The sequence below is a fragment of the Phocoena sinus genome, chromosome 1 (genome assembly GCF_008692025.1).
Source record: "Phocoena sinus isolate mPhoSin1 chromosome 1, mPhoSin1.pri, whole genome shotgun sequence".
NCBI classification, from domain to species: Eukaryota; Metazoa; Chordata; class Mammalia; order Artiodactyla; family Phocoenidae; genus Phocoena; species Phocoena sinus.
Window position 1 is genome coordinate 119,655,015 of NC_045763.1, and position 19,204 is coordinate 119,674,218.

The 19,204-nt window shown below is 47.1% G+C and overlaps 1 protein-coding gene across 10 annotated transcripts in view; it reads left to right on the forward strand.

Moving 5' to 3' along the window:
* The window catches only part of LOC116758533 (carboxyl-terminal PDZ ligand of neuronal nitric oxide synthase protein), a 307,707-nt gene extending 302,702 nt beyond the window's left edge, over positions 1–5,005 (forward strand). For 6 of the 10 annotated variants that reach the window (XM_032641423.1, XM_032641436.1, XM_032641454.1 and 3 more), the window contains 2 exons: positions 320–629; positions 1,452–5,005. In XM_032641423.1, the coding sequence (XP_032497314.1) occupies positions 320–629; positions 1,452–1,935 (794 nt within the window). In that variant the 3' untranslated portion in view covers positions 1,936–5,005. Of the gene's footprint in view, positions 1–319; positions 630–1,451 lie in introns of those variants that run through there. The other 4 variants (XM_032641463.1, XM_032641472.1, XR_004351186.1 and 1 more) reach the window with 3 other exon arrangements.
* Positions 5,006–19,204: the final 14,199 nt, after the last annotated feature.

The following is a 19,204-nucleotide window of genomic DNA, read 5'->3' on the forward strand; positions in this document are numbered from 1 at the left end:
AGGGCCTGGTGACCCCAAGGTAAGGGGTTAAGCCATGAGTCAAGGAGGCATGTTTAAAGGGGTAAGTTAGCTTTTTTGTGGCTAGAGTTCATCACTGATTAACCCGGGTGAGGCAAAACTAGAATTTCTGGTCCCACATCCCATCAGAACAACTGGATCGGAAGGTTCAAGAGTGTCTTTGCTGCCTCCCTCTTGACTATTTCCAAAGCCTCATGAAGTTACAAGTTGTGGGTGTGGTATAAGGAGAAGATCAAAAGTGATGGGGTCGAGGGCCCCCCTCCCCTCCCCTCACCGGCTTTCTGTCTTTCCCTCTTTGTAGTCGACCACAGCATGTTTGAGAACTTGAACACGGCCCTCACTCCAAAGCTCCAGCCAAGCCGCTCCTTCCCCCACGTGTCCAGGCCTGCGGCCCCCAGCTCTGCCGCCCTGGGGTCTGTGGAGCCCGGAGGGCCTGGACTCTGGGTGGGCAGCAGCCAGCACCTCAAGAACCTGGGCAAAGCCATGGGGGCCAAAGTCAATGACTTCCTGCGGAGAAAAGAGCCCTCGAGCCTGGGCAGCGTGGGCACGATGGAGGTCAACAAGACTGCAGGGGCCCAGCTGGCCGGCGGGGCTGACGTGGATGACGGAAGGTGAGTGCATCTCTCCCTCCCGCCCTGACATCCTTACGGGTCTGGACCCACTGGAAGAGGCCTGCGACAAACTAGTGTCTAGAGGGGAGAATGGCCTTGGGGTAGGGACGGAGGTTGTCACATAAAGAACAGCTGAAGGATCGGGCCATGTTTGTGGGAGCCGGCTTCAACGCTCCCACCATGGCTGAAGTTTACGGCGTGCCCATCATGTCCTAGCACCGTGCTATGCTTCTTCAGCTGCATTATTTTACCTAACCCTGAAACAGCCTTCTGAGATGAAGTATATTATTTCCATTTTGCAGGTAAAGCAGGTTCAGAGAGGTAACGTGAGGAGCTTAAGGTTACAAAGTTAGTAATTGGCAGAGCTGGATTCAAACCCAGGTATTGCCAGAAGCTCCCCGGGGGGATTCTGGCACCCAGCCACACCTGAGAAGTGCTGCCCTGACTGTTGGTAGTGGAGAAGCCGGCGTCTGGCAGAACCCACTGGTCAGGGGAGAGGGGAGCCTGCTTTGGCAGCTCTCCTGTGTCCAGCCTCGTTTTAGACACCTACACTCCCCAAGTGGTGCTGCACTTTTCAGGGCTATTGGGTAGGTTCTGACGGGACGCGGTTCACCAGTGGTCCCAGTGTTAACACTTCGTGCTGTTGCGAACACCGAGTGAGGATGTGACAGGCCCAAAGCCACTTGTGCTCAGACTGCCGAGACTCGCACGCTAAACCAAGAACGAGGGCCCAGAGCGAAAAGCACTTCCCGGGTGGGTGAGTAGAAAGTGCAGCATGGTGTCTCGCCAGCCTCATGACAGCTCATGTCACCAACCTTATAGGTCATCCCTGCAAGAAGCATTCCCTCGGCTGGATCCCCCGCCTCCTACCACCAGGAAGCGAACCCCTCGGGCCCTGAAGACCACCCAGGACATGCTGATTTCATCGCAGCCAGTCCTAAGCAGTCTGGAGTATGGGACAGAGCTGTCACCTGGGCAGCCCCAGGACTCCCCTCCCACTGCCCAGCCCAGCCCAGCAGATGTTTCACAGCCAGAGGCCATCATGGAAATGGTGGACAGGGGCGAGGCTCTGCCCAATGGAGAGGTTTCCCTGTCGGTACCTGACCTAATCCACAAGGACAACCAGGACGAACCGAAGCTGAAGGTGACTGAGTGCCGCAGGGCCTCCTCCCCTGGCCTCATCGAGAGAAATGGCCTCAAACTCAGCCTGGCTGAGCCTCTGGAGGACAGCAGCCCGCCTCCTCGGGCACGGACCTCCAGCCTTGACATGGAGGGCCCTCACCCAGACCTGCTGTCCTTTGAGTAGAGCTTCTTCTGCTCCTGCTGAGACCCCCTCCCCTCTGCTCGCTTCTCCACTGTGCACCCTGGCCCTTGCCCCAGCTCCACCCTGCTGTTTGTCCTGCTTGCACAAGGCTCGGCAGAGCCAGTTCTTCCACACGGGCTGCTGCAGGCCCGCAAGTCCACGTGTAGTCCTAGTTCAAGAGTCCGTCTGTGGAATGGCAAAAGGACTCGGGTGCCATGCCCGCTCCTTGGCTTGCTGGCTGCAACCCTTGGATACTAGGGCGCCTCTGCTCCGAGTTGCCCTGACTTCCCACCGACCTGCAAGGCCAGCAGTCCAGGATGAAGGGTATTCTCTCTGCCTGGCTCCCACATGCTGCCTGCTCTTCTTCCTCCCATGCCCTCCTGGTTCCTTCCTTCTCCTCCCTGGGGGCCAGAGGCCTCCTGCCTCCAGGGGAATCAGGCTGGTTGAGGGATGATGGGTTTGGCTCGATGACGGGCCCAGGCCCAGAAAGCCGCATACCCTGAGCACAGCACAGCCACAGCTCCTCCTGACCCCAGGACAGCACAGGCCCTTGGGTTGTTACCTCGCCTCTGCCCGTGTGGATGCAAGCCGGGGGCAGTGCTTACCGGACCTGAGACCTCGGGCAGCCTTGTCGACACCCCGGGTTCACAGGGTGTGTCTCGTCTAGCCTGAGGCAGGGCACGGAGCCAGCCACCGAGAGCGCCTGCCCAGCGTGGGAGTGTGGAGGGGCACTGGGCAAGATGATGCAGTCAGCTACGCTCGGGCTCCCTGCACAGAAGAAGAGACCCGGGCTTCCCTCGCTGTGCGTGAAGACAGGGCTAGGCAGGCCCTGGCAGAAGCAGCAGAGCAAGTTCTGATTTTGTTTGGCGGGGAGGGCCCAGGAACCTGGCGTCCAGGGAGCTGGTCCCGAGAGAACCCAGAGCAGTAGTGGGGAAGGCAGTGAAAACGGGATGGGGAAAGAGTAGTCGTTAGGGCTCAGAGCAGCTTTTCGGGGTTTCCACAGCGTGATGTGATGTAGTTCTAGGGTCTAGGCGTGGTAAGTGCAGGAAGCCAGGTGAGAAGTGTGAGAGGTTGGAATGTGGTAGGAACCGTGGAGCAGGCCACGCTTAAGTAGGAGGTGCTCCGCTCTTGTACAGAAGGTGCTGTCTACCTGCCTGCCTCTGGGGTCTCTGTGAAGGACTGACGGTTCACACAGCCCCACTGGTTCTTCCCTCCTGGGTTAACCCACGTCTGTGTTCCTGTCTCCCACCAGGGGTCCTGTCATGCTGTTTTCCTGTGGCCAAGAGACCCTGTCGGGGGGTGATCCCAACCCCGGGGGCCTTTGCAGCAAGAAGAGAACATGCCTTTTTTTGAGCAAGGTGGCTGGGTCCCCGGGAGAAGGCTGGGAGTGGCACATCTGGCCAGAGTGGGCTGTTCAGTTCTCCTTCTGTGACTCCTGCCGCCTCCCCTCTTCTATTCTTTGTTCGGCTTCCCACTCTGGGTGCCCCAGAGCTCACTGGCCACTTCATCTCATCACCCAGTTCCTGCTCCCCAGGAACCACCCCTGCCTTATAAAATGTCCAAGCTAACTCCTGTAGACCCTGCCTTATAAAATGTCCAAGCTAACTCCTGTAGACCCGGGAGCCTCGGGGGACCACCGGGATGCAGGTGCCCTTCCCGCCTCCTTGCTTCTGCAGCCGGGCGCCTTGCCATAGTTTTCCCGCCGCCTTTTCTCCTACCCTGCTTCCTCAGAGTGAAGCTTTGTCTCATCTTCCTCAGGAGCGTCCAGGCACGCCGGGCACCTCGCAGGCCGTGGTGAAGCGAGGAGGGCTGTTACTGAATTGAGTCGATCCCGACTTACTCCAGGAATATCGCAAAGATGTTGATATCTGACCCTGATGCTCAGAAGTTCTCAGGACTAGCATTTGGGGGCCCGTGAGTTTTCCCACAATGGCTTGGGGTTCTGCACAAAACACAGAGCTGGGGGCAGAGAACTAAACCCACGTGCTGGCAGCTAGCCCACTTTCATCTGTGCTTCCATCCCAGAAGCTCGGTTTGCTTCTCTGATGGGAAACTTACCAGGTTCCTGCACTCTGGGGCTGCTCCTCTCCCAGAGACCAGGGTGGCTCTGGCCGGGTGTTATTGTAGCCGTAGGCGCAGAGGTGGCAGGCCCTGGCTGGCTTAAGCACCCTGCTCTCCGCTCCACACCCAGCCGCTGCTGAGGTCCTGGCCCTCAGACCCAGGGTTAGCCCAGGGATCCTATCAGGCTGTCCCAGGACCGTGGCCAGGGTGGTCCCAGTGTTCCTTGGACTCGTGTCTAGTACCAAACAAGGAGCTGTGGGACCCTGCTTCAATGTCTGGGTGGCCTCTCTGTGATCTCCATCTCACCCATCCTTCTACAGGAGGGGTGATGCCGCTACCGGGGTGGAGGAGCTCTCTGAGGCTAAATTCAGGTCCTAGATGTGACAGAGAGTGCCTGGCGCTAGGGCTAAGTGTAGCCCAGAGGCCAGTAGGAACAGCGACTTCTATCCTGCTGAGGGCCCCGGCTCAGACCAGCTCTCTCTGCAAAGCCCCACTTGACTTCCCGCGTCCGTGTCAACAGCCTGACCTGCCCATGACTGCGGCATGGCAGTCACCCCCCTGACACGCCCCTCATGGTGAATCCAACTTCTCTGGAAGCTTGGCCCAGTCTGCTCGAAGACAGGGTACTGAGGAGAAATGAAGGGCCTGTCTTCTGTGTCCACAGAAGGAAGCTGGGGCCACAGAGTTTTTTTCTCTCCCTGTTACCCACTGTCCTGTATTCCCATATTCAGCAATAGTTTTACCCTGATAGATGCAAGGTGAGCTTCCAGAACTTGGCAGGAAGGTGGCGTATTCCCCTGCCTGGAGAGAAATGTATCTGTGTTAACGAATGTGGGTGATATGAAGACATTCGTGTAGTCCATCAACTTTTAAAGAACAAAGAGGTTGGCCCCAGTTTGGGGAAAGAAGAATATTACAGAGCTATTCCAAGTGTTTTCTAGAGATTTTATATTTATATTTTTAGTAATCTTCTGGTAGAAGGAAACTACACAATAAAATGATTTGGTTTGGTTTTGCTGGTTTGGTTTTTTGCTCCTGACTGATGCAGAGTGGTTGGTTTTTCTGAAGGCTGCCTTATTGAGCGGAGAGCATTGGCCTTTTGCTTTGTGAGCCTGGAAGAGTGAGACGTGAGGATGATGGGCACTGATGACAGATCTCCAGCACGAGACCTTGGGAGGAAATGATCTCTCGGGATGTGCCCTCATACGTTCCTCTAACTGGCTGGCTGCTGTGGAAGTGTCCCTCTTCCAACCAGACCTACGTCTGGTTCAGGGCATCAACATCACGTGCAAAGGTGCAACCTTCCCCCTCAGAAGGAAGCAGGGAGGAAATGCGAGTGACCACCAGAGTGTCCACCTGGGGTCCATAGCCCTCTCCCATCAAGGAGGGGACAGAGCTAGGTGTGCACACGGGCACTCTTCAGAGAGGGATCAGAGCTGCCATCAGATTCGGAGTCATTAGCAATGTTGGGAAAAAACCCGAAGCTGCTGATGTAGGCACTTACCCCAGACTGGGGCAACCCAGATGCTCCTTACTGAGACAGCGTGGCTTGGAGCAGCGCTGGCCTGAAGCCCCTTTAACCCCCTTGCTGCCCCTGGCTGGTGTCAGACCAGGAGACCCAGAGGACTCCCAGCTGAGAGTTGGCCAGACCTTTAACCTCCTTAAAAGGGACAAAGTAAAGAAGAGACAGGAAGGGGAAGGAAAAGAAGCCATACACATTTCTAAAGGGGGAAGGATGGGACCTTTCTGCCCAGCCCCGTCATTCGCCCCCATGATGTGCCGGGGGTCCCTCCCTGGGGGCGCATCAGAAATGTCTCGGGCGTGAGGCTGTCTCCAGCCTTTTCTGCACTGAATCGCACTCCTGGACTTCCTTTCTCAGAGGATGAGCACAAAGACCACGGGCACTCACACTGCTCGCTCGCTCTGGAGTGGGGAGCGGCGTATTGCTCTAGGAAAGCAGGAGTAACACAAAACCCAGTCCAGCATATTCCATGCCTGGGAAAAGGCATTGAAAGTACTTACAGTAGCAACTTCTTCCTTTAAGCGTAAGTCCAGTGACTATTCTTGGGGCGACCTCTCCCGTTGGATGGCTTCAGGATCAACGTCTGCAGTCATTCAGGTGTGAAATGTGCCTTTCGTATGCTTTTCTTTCCCACTATTATGCAAAGGAGTTATTTTTGGCTGAGATCAAATATGAAAAACTATAATGTAAAAATTTAAAACTTCTGAGGAAATTTTTAAGTGTGAAAAAGGATGTGAATATGTCACATTTTTTAATGCTGTGCTCTGAGCCTTTGGTCTAGAAGCTGGGATAGAAAGAGGCATGTATTCAGACAACATATCCAAGCCTGTCTGTGAGCTGAGTGCTGTCTGGGGCACAGTGGTATCACTGGTGAAGAGACACCTGGTTCTGTCTCTCACTAACCACGATGGGTGAGCACACCACGGAACCTGCCTTCCTGTTATGCTAACAGGCTATGTTAGCGTAGCCTGTTATGCAGTGAAGTACCAAATTGGGGGGGTGGGGGTGGGCGAGTAATTTCAACTAAGTGTTTTTCAAACTCTGAGCGTAATCTACCTATAGTGGTTGCTGAAGGAAACGAACAAATCAGAGGTCATCAGGAAGCCCACTTCATTCCTAAAGTCTGTGTCTGTGCTGGTGAGGAACCCCAGCTGGGATTCAGAATTTATGGAATTAGCTAGCTAGTCTGGGACTGCACCTCAGATACTGCTCCAGGCTCAGAGAATTCCTTCCTGGTCAGTTTGCTCTCGGACATCTTCCGAATCCCTTTGAAGTCTGCAAATCCTGGGAGTATTCTAGAACCGTCTGTGCTTCAACTCCCTGTCCCCTCTCTACCCACATCACCACCACCGCTGGGCTCCCCAGATCAGCCTGCCAGCTGCTGGTTACGCCTCCTTGCCTTTGAGACTTTGGCCCTCGGGGTCCCCTGGGCTTCATTCAGCATTGCCCCTGCCAGCCGACCGCTGGGTTTGAGGTGCCCGATCTGGAGCCCCCACTGTGGCTCCCCTCTGAGCGGGAACAAGTAATTAAGTCCACACAAAGAAATGCAGCCCTCCTAGATGAAGCCCCACCTAACCCCGAACAGCTTGCAGACAACATTCAGTGTCTTTCCTCTCTCCCAAGGAAATCCACTCTGGAAACCTTCATTTCAGTTGTCCAGTGAAAGCATCTTCAAGGACTTTGCCCCTCCAGGGTGCCCTCCTCCCTGCTGCCGTTTGCACCGGGTCGCACGATGAAAGCCCGGAGTCCCCTCCGTGACTTACCACTAATGAGAAAATTCCTCCACGTTCGTATCTAGGGCCCGACCCGTGGAGACACAAATCCTCTTTGTGTCCAGCTTATCTCCAGCTGCTGCCATGATAAATAGTCCAACTCGAGGGAGCCCAGGGAAGCTCTACCCCACGGAACGAATCACTTGGTTACTGACCAGACAGGGAAGCCAGCTTGAGGAAATATTTAAGGACAAACTCAGACACCAGGCTACTTTCTCCCTCGTGGCAGGTGCCTGAGGAATCTGTCCTTTTCGGAGCAGGAAACGCTGCCAGTTTCTCTCTCTTGGAAAAGACAACAAAAAAAAAGGAAAAAGAAGAAAATCCCCCAAAGCAAAAGGCAGTCACCCAACGAACCGCAACTTCTGTTTTGCGTTTTACTGTTTAACAAGTCAGCGGTTTCCAGTGCCATCTGCTTGGCCACCTTCTTCCTTAGAGCACCAGGTCCCCAACCTTCTTGGCACCAGGGACTGGGTTCGTGGAAGACAATTTTTCCACGGACCGGCGGCGGGTGGGGGATGGTTTGGGGATGATTCAAGCGCATCACGCATGTTTTCTCTTGTCCACCATCCTATGTGCGGTTGGATTTACTCCTCACCATGTCTTCTCACGAGACTTCAGGAATAAATGGCCAGAAATAAATAAGACTTGCTGGTAGTAGTAATGGTCCAGGTATATTAGATTTTTAGACTGAGGCGCTTGATAGAAATTTATTAGAAAAATAGGTGCGGGTCAACGATTGTCTAATTGTTTTTAATCTATTTCCTTCTAACACATTCCTCCTATTCAGTGGTTTTTAAACAGCCATGCAGTTTTCGTCTAGACTAGCCTGATTTTGATATTCCATTTATCCCAACTGAAGCCTGGCTAAACGGACTGAAGGTTTAAAAGGCCCACATTACCTTTTTACTCTTTCTCTGCTAGAGAAATTTCATCTCCGCTCTGCTTAACAAATCAGTGTTTAAGCAGTTTTTAGTGGTTTGGGGTTTTTGTTTCTGTGCATGTGCTGGTTTTTTTTTGTTTGTTTGTTTTTGGTCTTCTGTAGCATTCAGACTAATGAAGTAAACACTGTCAAGTGACTTTCTTTTGGCCAAGAGAAAAAAAGTGCACTTTATTATTATTACATTGTAATATATAATGAAATAATTCTACAACTCACCATAATGCAGAATCAGTGGGAGCCCTGAGCTTGTTTTCACCTGCCACTCACTGATAGGGTTTTGATAGGAGTCTGCAAGCAATTGATTCATTAGGGTCTCTGTGCAGTCAAACCTCTCTGCTAATGATAATCTGTATTTGCAGCCACTCCCCGGTGCTAGCATCACCGCCTCAGCTCCACCTCGGATCATCAGGCATTAGATTCTCATAGGGAGCGCACAACCTAGATCCATCGCGTGCACAGTTCACAGTAGGGTTCGCGCTCCTATGAGGATCTAATGCCACGGCTGATCTGACAGGAGGCAGAGCTCAGGCAGTAATGCGAGCCAGGGGGAGCGGCTGTAAATACAGATGAAGCTTTGCTCGCTCACCCGCCGCTCACCTCCTGCTCTGCGGCCCGGTTCCTAACAGACCAAGGACTGGTACCAAGCTGTGGCCCGGGGGTTGGGGACCCCTGCCTTAGAGCACCCTCCGTGTTTGCTGCCAGTGGCATCTCTACACTCCTGTTTATTACAAAACTCCCACCGGTTTGGTCTGGTGTGTAAGCACAGCCAAGTGTCCAGCCTGCTTCGTGGGCTAACTCATGGCAACTTACAGCATCTCCCTATGGCTACCATGGGGTGGTTCTGGTTAGCCCAGGCCACTATGGCAGCAAAGGGGCAGCCTGGCCTTTGAGATAGAGGGACTGGAACTCCATCAGCCCTGCAGCTTCAGCCAGTGGATGCGCTCCCTCTGCATGGACCCAGCTCCTGGACAGGAAAACCCAGAACAAGCTTGTACTACCTTCCGGTCAGTCTCTGGGTATCTGGTAAGTTGTGTTTGTCAACCTTCCTTGCTCAATTTAAATCCTGGGTCCTCTGTGTCAAGAACTGTCAGAAAGTCTTTGCAGCAGACCTGGTAAATTCCCTGTAGGCTGGGCCAAGGTGTGACATTTCTAGGAACTGAGTCTTCTGCAGAGGTTGCAAAGGCCTTGTGGAAGGTGATCCCACGTGTAATAAAGCTGAAGGAGGAGGCTGTGCCCATGGCCAGCAGCCCTGCCCATGCCTCTCCCCATGTCCCACTCATTCATCAATCAGCAGTTATGTAGGTAGTATAGATTGTCACGAGGCTGGGGACTCTTCTGGGAAGCGCGTGGGGGAGGGGGAGCCGGGCTGTCTGTGCTCAGGACCGTCCACAGTCCTGCCCAGCGGACCTTGCCAGCTTCATCTGCTACCACTGCCTCTATGTCCCAGTACCCCACCACCCCAAATTGCTTAGAATTACCTCCACATCTTTGTTCAAGAATGTCCATCGGCCCCATCACCCCCCAACTTCCTTCTTTTTCCTGTGACTCTTCCAGGCTATCCTAGTTCATCCTTCAGATTTCAGCTCAGGCATCCCTTCCTCTGGGGTCCCTGCTCAGATACCACCCCCAGCCCATCCCCTGCGCCTAGGTAGCACCCTGTGCGTTCCTCCGTGCTGGCACATGCCATGTGACATAGGAATTATCAAGAGCTGCCTCCTGTTGTCTCTCCCACAAGTCTCTGAGCTCCTCAAAGGCGGGGGCCTTGTCCTCTTCATCTCTGACTCCTCGGTCCCAGGCACAGCACCTGGCACATCGCTTGTTAAGGATGTGCTTTGAGCCGAACTAAACTCACAGAACGTGTCATCTGATTTGGGAGCTTTTTTTTTTTTTTTTTTTTGCGGTACACAGGCCTCTCACTGTTGTGGCCTCTCCCGTTGCGGAGCACAGGCTCCGGATGCGCAGGCTCAGCGGCCATGGCTCACGGGCTCAGCCGCTCCGCGGCATGTGGGATCCTCCCGGACCGGGGCACGAACCCGTGTCCCCTGCATCGGCAGGCGGACTCTCAACCACTGCGCCACCAGGGAAGCCCTGGGAGCTTTTATATACGTGTACACACACAATCTAGTGCCAAGTGAACCCCACCCCTTTCAGCCTCCTTCCTCAGGGCCTCCACCCACAGGCAGTCTCTGTACCTGATCACCCACTGCAGAGAAGGATTGAGAAAGGCCATTTTCAAAGTGGAAAATGATGAATGGGCCAGTGTGTAGCTCATTTCTCTCCAGACAGAGCCTTCATTAATTCTGCCTCCCGGACGAGTGACACCTTGCCATGGAGCCGGCAGAAGCAGGCACTTGTAAGAAGGGTCGCACTCCAGTGCCAGGCACCTGCCCACCTCTAGTTGCTGCTCCTCCAGCTTCGCTCAGGTCCAGTTCTTAATATTCGTACTTTACTATTTTGGGCTTTGCTATTCATTGATGCTTTATTATATTTCCAAAGCTCCTATACATTCCAGGAATTGTGCTAATCAATTTACATTCATTATCTCATTTGTTTTTCTCAATAGCCCTGCAAGAGAAGTCCTATTACGCCCGTTCTTTAGATACAGACAAAACCTTACTGCATTCAAATAATTCACACACATGCTGTCATTAATCCTTGTATCTTGTGAGGTAGTTATTTCAGCCCCGTTTTAAAGATGGGTAAACTGAGATTGAGGTAATGACTAAGCAGATTTGCCTGAGTCTTACAACTCATAAAAAGCAGAGCTAGATGTGTAGGCCTAGGTTTTTAGACCCGAGGAGCAGACAGCTTCCCCACCACCACATGGTTCTTCTCTGTTTCCATCACACCAGTCTGATGATAAAAATTTCCCGGAGATGTTCGTGGCCCAGAAACATCTTGTTGAATTGGACCATCTCCAGGGGTGAATGCAATTTCATTAAGCACTGAATATTCATGTGGGATGGGAATTTAGAGACCCATTCACCAATCCCTCATTTTACAGAAGAGGAAAGAGCAAAGGCTATAGTTTTTCAGTGTTAACCTGTGCTGGCATGGTTTCTGATTCTTCACAATAACTGTGCGGTAAGAATCATTAACCCCATTTTCTAGACGAGGCTGGCCAGAGGCTTAGGGAGTTTCAGCAACTTGCCCAAAGTTACTCTACCAGTAAGTGACAGAGCTGACTCTGGTGCCTCTTGAAAACATCCATTCTGAATGGTTTTGGTGTAAATCTGCTCTATGAATTGCAAGAATTTCAGCCCCAGCAGGAGTGGCAGAAGTATTTCTATTGCATCTCAAACTGCAAACTCAGGGAAGGCTGGCTCATACACTAATCTTGCTATTGACACTGGAGATTAAGCATTCAAATGATAGATGAGTATTAGTGAGAGGAATGTTTCCGTTTTTGTAGCTACCATAGTTCCTCGGCAGCGTTAAACAAACAAAAAACCCTCAACTCAGTACCTGTTTTCTTGGTGGTTGTCTGACCTCTTGTGGCTGACTTTAGGCATTACAGTTTCTGGCAGCTAATTTCTGCCAAGAGGCAGCTTTTAGTGATGAAGATAACGTACATTCATGAGATAAGTACTACCTCCTTTGGAAAGGCTTGTAATTTTCCTAAGATCATTCAACAAATAATATGGGAAAGGAGAAATAAAACAGATGATACTTCTTTACTAGGAATTCCAGTAGGAGAGAGAAAACAGAAGGGGAGGAAATCTTTGAAAAAAATGAGAATTCTCCAAAAGTACAGAAAGATTGAAATCTTAAGAATAAAATGACATATAGACCTTCAAACAGGATAGAGGAGGAAAAACTCAGACACATTTACAGGGAAATTTAAGATCATAAAGACAAACCACCTTTCACTTCTTACCTGTCAAAAAAACAAAACAAAAAAACCCACCATCTTTAAAGTTTCCAGAAAAAGAAGATTGGCTATAAAGGAGAATCAGATTGACATCAGACATCTCAATAAGAATTCTAGATACAAAATAATAATGGCTTAAGATTTGATACTGTTGAAAGAAAAAAAAACACTAAACCTATATTTTATATTCAGTTAAACTATCATTTGAATGAGTGTAAAATAATATTATGAAGCATATAAGACAGCAAAAGGTTACTTCTCAAAGACCATCTTTGAAAATATTCTTGGAGGAAATATTGCAGTAAGAAAAGAAGTGAACTCAGAAGAGTTCTATGTGTTTGTAAATATGTAGGAAGTAAGAATGAGTAATTGATTCATTAAAGCTTACTGTTATTTAAATGGTAAAGGACCCAAAAGGAGTAGATAATAGTAATTCAAATTTTAGATCAGAAAATGAGGTGGGATTAATTATGGTGACAAAAGGGAAATGAGAGTATGCTTAATTATAACAACGTATTTTAAGGTTTTAGGTAGGGAAAAACAAAAATACAGGTTTTAATAGGCTGTGGATAACCACCATAATTTTTTTTTTAAATAGAGGTTTCAAATCAGCAGGGGGAAATCCAATGGAAAGCAGAAGAGGAGAAAAAAAAAAGAAACAAAATGTATAGTAAATGGAAAGAATGGAATAAGATTTCTATCTTTGCTCAGGCTTCTGTAACAAAATACCATAGAATGGGTGGGTTAAACAACAGACATTTTACTCGACTTTCTCGCAGGGAAGTCCAAGGTCAAGGTGCCAGCACCTGTGTCTGCTGAGGATACTTCCTGGGGTGCAGGCAGCCACCTTCTTGCTGTGTTCTCACAAGGCCTTTCCTTGCGCTTTTAGGTGGAGAGAGAGCTCTGGTGTCTCTTCCTCTTCTTATAAGGGGCCTGAACCTATTATGAGGGCACCACCTTATCTAATCCCAATTACTTCCCAATGGCACCACCTCCAAATACTATCATGTCAGGGGTCAGAGCTTCAACATATGGTTTTCAGAGGGACAAAAACATCTGGCCCATAACAATGGCAGAAATAAATTCAAATAGAACAAATTATAATAAATATAAGTGTATTGAACTCACCAAACAAAACAAGGAAAACTTAAGTTGGAAAAAAAAATAGATTCAGCAATACTTTGTCTACAGAAGACAGGGTTAAAACAAAAGATATGAAAAAACTTAAAAACAAAGGGATGGAAAATTATATAATTAAAAGTATGGATGAAAAAGTCTGGATAGATTTTTTGCCTCGATTGGTTCAAGATGGCGGAGAAGAAGGGTGTGCACTCACTCCCTCTTGTGAGAGCACTGGAATCACAACGAACTGCTGACCAGTCATCGACAGGAAGACACTGGAGCTCATCAGAAAAGATACCCCACATCCAAAGACAAAGGAGAAGCTGCAATGACGGTAAGAGGGGCGCAATCGCAATAAAATCAAATCCCATAACCACTGGGTGGGTGACTCACAAACTGTAGAACAGTTATACCACAGAAGTCCACCTACTGGAGTGAAGGTTCTGAGCCCCATATCAGGCTACCCCACCTGAGGATCCGGCAATGGGAGGAGGAATCCCCAGAGAATCAAACTTTGAAAGCTAGTGAGATTTGATTGCAGGACTTCGACAGAACTGGGGGAAACAGAGACCCCATTCTTGGAGGGAACACACAAAGTAGTGTGTGCATGAGGACACAGCGGGAAGCAGCAGTGACCCAATGGGAGACTGAACCAGACTTACCTGCTAGTGGTGGAGGGTCTCCTGCAGAGGTGGGGGGTGACTGTGGCTCACCATGAGGACAAGGGCACTGGCAGCAGAAGCTCTGGAAAGTACTCCTTGGCATGAGCCCTCCTGGCGTCTGCCATTAGCCCCACCATAGAGCCTGTCGCCTCCAGTGCTGAGTCGCCTCAGGCCAAACAACCGACAGGGAGGGAAATCGCCCCACCCATCAGCTGACAAGTGGATTAAAGTTTTACTGAGCTCTTCCCACCAGAGCAACACCCACTTCTACCAACCACCAGTCCCTCCCATGAGGAAGCTTGCACAGGCCTCTTAGCCTCATCCACCAGAGGGCAGATAGCAGAAACAAGAAAAACTACAATCCTGCAGCCTGTGGAAAGAAAACCACATTCACAGAAAGACAGACAAAATTAAGAGGCAGAGAACTATGTACCAGATGAAGGAACAAGATAAAACCACAGAAAAACAACTAAATGAAGTGGAGATAGACAACCTTCCAGAAAAAGAATTCAGAATAATGATAGTGAAGATGATCTAGGACCTCGGAAAAAGAATGGAGGCAAGGATTGAGAAGATGCAAGAAATGTTTAACAAAGACCTACAAGAATTAAAGAACAAACACCTAGAAAAATTAAAGAACAAACAAACAGAGATGAACAATACAATAACTGAAATGAAAAATACACTAGAAGGAATCAATGGCAGCATAACTGAGGAAGAAGAACGGATAAGTGACCTGGAAGACAGAATGATGGAATTCACTGCTGTGGAAGAGAATAAAGAAAAAAGAAAGAAAGGAAATGAAGATAGCCTACGAGACCTCTGGTACAATATTAAACGCACCAACATTCACATTATAGGGGTCCCAGAAAGAGAAGAGAGAGAGAAAGGACCCGAGAAAATATCCGAAGAGATTATAGTTGAAAATTTCCCTAACATGGTAAAGGAGGTAGCCACCCAAGTCCAGGAAGCGCAAGAGTCCCAGACAGAATAAACCCAAGGAGAAACATGCCAAGACACATAGTAATCAAATCGACAAAAATTAAAGACAAAGAAAAATTATGAAAAGCAACAAGAGAAAAATGACAAATAACATACAAGGGAACTCCCATAAGGTTAACAGCTGATTTCTCATCAGAAACTCTCCAAGCCAGAAAGGAGTGGCACAATATATTTAAAGCGATGACAGGGAAGAACCTACAACCAAGATTACTCTACCCGGCAAGGATCTCATTCAGATTCAACGGAGAAATCAAAAGCTCTACAGATAAGCAAAAGCTAAGAGAATTCAGCACCACCAAACTGGCTCTACAACAAATGCTAAAGGAACTTCTCTAAGTGGGAAACACAAGAGAAGAAATGGACCTACAAAAAGAAACCCAAAACAATGAAGAAAATGGTAATAGGAACATACATATTGATAACTACCTTAAATGTGAATAGATTAAATGCTCCAACCAAAAGACACAGGCTCACTGAATGGATACAAAAACAAGACCCATCTCTATGCTGTTTACAAAAGACCCACTTCAGACCGAGGGGCACATAGAGACTAAAAGTGAGGGAATGGAAAAAGATTTCTTGTAAATGGAAATGAAAAGAAAGCTGGAGTAGCAATACACTTATCAGATAAAATAGACTTTAAAGAATGTTAAAAGAGACAAGGAAGGACACTACATAATGATCAAGGGATCAATCCAAGAAGATGATATAATAATTATAAATATATATGCACCCAACATAGGAGCACCTCAATACATAAGGCAAATGCTAGCCACTATAAAAGAGGAAATTGGGGCTTCCCTGGTGGCGTAGTGGTTGAGAGTCCGCCTACCGATGCAGGGGACACGGGTCCGTGCCCCATTCTGGGAAGATCCCACATGCCGCGGAGCGGCTGGGCCCATGAGCCATAGCCACTGAGCCTGCACATCCGGAGCCTGTGCTCCACAATGGGAGAGGCCACAAGAGGAAATTGACAGTAACACAATAACAGTGGATGACTTTAACACTTCACTTACACCAATGGACAGATCATCCAGGCAGAAAATTAGTAAGAAAAACAAGCTTTAAATGACCCGATATACCAGATAGATTTAATTGATATTTAGAGGACATTCCATCCAAAAACAGCAGGTTACACTTTCTTCTCAAGTGCACACGGATCACATCTTGGGTCATAAATCAAGCCTCGGTAAATTTAAGAAAATGGAAATCACATCAAGCATCTTTTCCGACAACAATGCTATGAGATTAGAAGTCAATTACAGGGGGAAAAAACGTAAAAAACACAGACACATGGAGGCTAAACAATACATTACTAAATAACCAAGAGATCACTGAAGAAATCAAAGAGGAAACCAAAAAATACCTAGAGACAAATGACAACAAAAACACGATGATCCAAAACCTATAGGATGGAGGAAAAGCAGTTCTAAGAGGGAAGTTTATAGCAATACAATCCTACCTCAAGAAACAAGAAAAATCTCAAATAAGCAATCTAACCTTACACCTAAGCAACTAGAGAAAGAAGAACAAACAAAACCTAAAGTTAGTAGGAGGAAAGAAATCATGAAGATCAGAGCAGAAATAAATGCAATAGAAACAATAAAACAATAGCAAACATCAATAAAACTAAGATCTGGTTCTTTGAGAAGATAAACACAATTGATAAACCTTTAGCCAGACTCATCAAGAAAAAGAGAGAGAGGACTCAAGTCAATAAAATCAAAAATGAAAAAGGAGAAGTTACAGTGGACACCACAGAAATACAAAGCATCCTAAGAGACCACTACAAGCAACTCTATGCCAATATAATGGACATTCTGGAAGAAATGGGCAAATTCTTAGAAAGGTATAACCTTTCAAGACTGAACCAGGAAGAAATAGAAAATATGAACAGACCAATCACAAGTAATGAAATTGAAACTGTGATTAAAAATCCTCCAACAAACAATAGTCCAGTACCAGATGGCTTCACAGGTGAATTCTATCAAACATTTTGAGAAGGGCTAACACCCATCCTTCTCAAACTCTTCCAAAAAATTGCACAGTAAGGAACACTCCCAAACTCATTCTACGAGGCCACCATCACCCTGATACCAAAACCAGAAAAAGATACTACCAAAGAAGAAAATTACAGACCAGTATCACTGATGAATATAGATGCAAAAATCCTCAACAAAATACTAGCAAACAGAATACAGCAACATATTAAAAGGATCATACATCATGATCAAGTGGGATTTATCCCAGGGACGCAAGGATTCTTCACTGTACGCACATCAGTCAATGTGATACACCATATTAACAAATGAAGAATAAAAACCATATGATCATCTCAATAGATGCAGAAAAAGCTTTTGACAGAATTCAACATCCATTTATGATAAAAACTCTCCAGAAAATGGGCACAGAGGGAATCTACCTCAACATCATAAAGGCATATATGACAAATCCACAACAAACATCATTCTCAGTGGTGAAAAACTGAAAGCATTTCCTCTAAGATCAGGAACAAGACAATGAGGTCCACTTTCACCACTATTATTCAACATAGTATTGGAAGTCCTAGCCACAGCAATCAGAGAAGAAAAAGAAATAAAGGGAATACAAATTGGAAAAGAAGAAGTATATATATTGGATGGGATAGGGAGGGTGGGAGGGAGACACAAGAGGGAGGAGATAGGGGATATATGTATATGTATAGCTGATTCACTTTGTTATAAAGCAGAAACTAACACACAATTGTAAAGCAATTATACTCCAAAAAAGTTGTTAAAAATAAATAAAAGGTAATCAAAAAAAAAAAAAGAATGTAACACTATGTGCAAATGACATGATACTATACATAGATAATCCTAAAGATGTCACCAGAAAACTACTAGAGCTAATCAATAAATTTGGTAAAGTTTCAGGATACAAAATTAATGCACAGTTAATCTCTTGCATTCCTATACACTAACAACCAAAGATCAGAAAGAGAAATTAAGGAGACAATCCCATTCACCATTGCAACAAAAAGAATAAAATACTAGGAATAAACCTACCTAAGGAGGTAAAAGACCTGCACTCAGAAAACTATAAAACACTGATGAAAGAAATCAAAGATGACACAAACAGATGGAGAGATATACCATGTTCTTGGATTGGAAGAATCAATATTGTGAAAATGACTATACTACCCAAAACAATCTACAGATTCAATGCAATCCCTATCAAATTACCAATGGCATTTTTTACAGAACTAGAACAAAAAAATCTTAAAATTTGTATGGAGACATAAAAGACCCCAAATAGCCAAAGCAGTCTTCAGGGGGAAAAAATGAAGCTGGAGGAATCAGACTCCTTGACTTCAGAGTATACTAGAAAGCTACAGTAATCAAGACAATATGGTACTCACACAAAAACAGAAATATAGATCAATGGAACAGGATAGAAAGCCCAGAGATAAAGCCACGCACCTATGATCAACTAGTCTATGACAGAGGAGGCAAGAATATACAATGGAGAAAAGACAGCCTCTTCAATAAGTGGTGCTGGGAAAACTGGACAGCTAAATGTAAAAGAATGAAATTAGAATAGTCCCTAACACCATACACAAAAATAAACTCAAAATGGATTAAAGGCCTAAATGTAAGACCAGACACTATAAAACTCTTAGAGGAAACATAGGAAGAAGACTCTTTGACATAAAGCACAGCAAGATCTTTTTTGACCCACCTCCTAGAGTAATGGAAATAAAAATAAAAATAAACAAACAGGACCTAGTGAACCTTAAAAGCTTTTGCACAGCAAAGGAAACTATAAACAAGACGAAAAGACAACCCTCAAAATGGGAGAAAATATTTGCAAATGAATCAACAGACAAAGGATTAATCTCCAAAATATATAAACCGCTCACGCAGCTCAATATTAAAAAAACAAACAACCCAATCAAAAAATGGGCAGAAGACCTAAATAGACATTTCTCCAAAGAAGACATACAGATGGCCAAGAGGTGCATGAAAGCTGCTCAACATCACTAATTATTAGAGAAATGCAAATCAAAAGTACAATGAGGTATCACCTCACACCATTCAGAATGGGCATCATCTGAAAATCTACAAACAACAAATGCTGGAGAGGGTGTGGAGAAAAGGGAACCCTCTTGCACTGTTGGTAAGAATGTAAATTGATACAGCCACTATGGAGAACAGTATGAAGGTTCCTTAAAAAACGGAAAATAGAATTACCATATGACCCAGCAATCCCACTACTGGGCATATACCCAGAGAAAACCATAATTCAAAAAGACACATGCACACCAGTGTTCATTGCAGCACT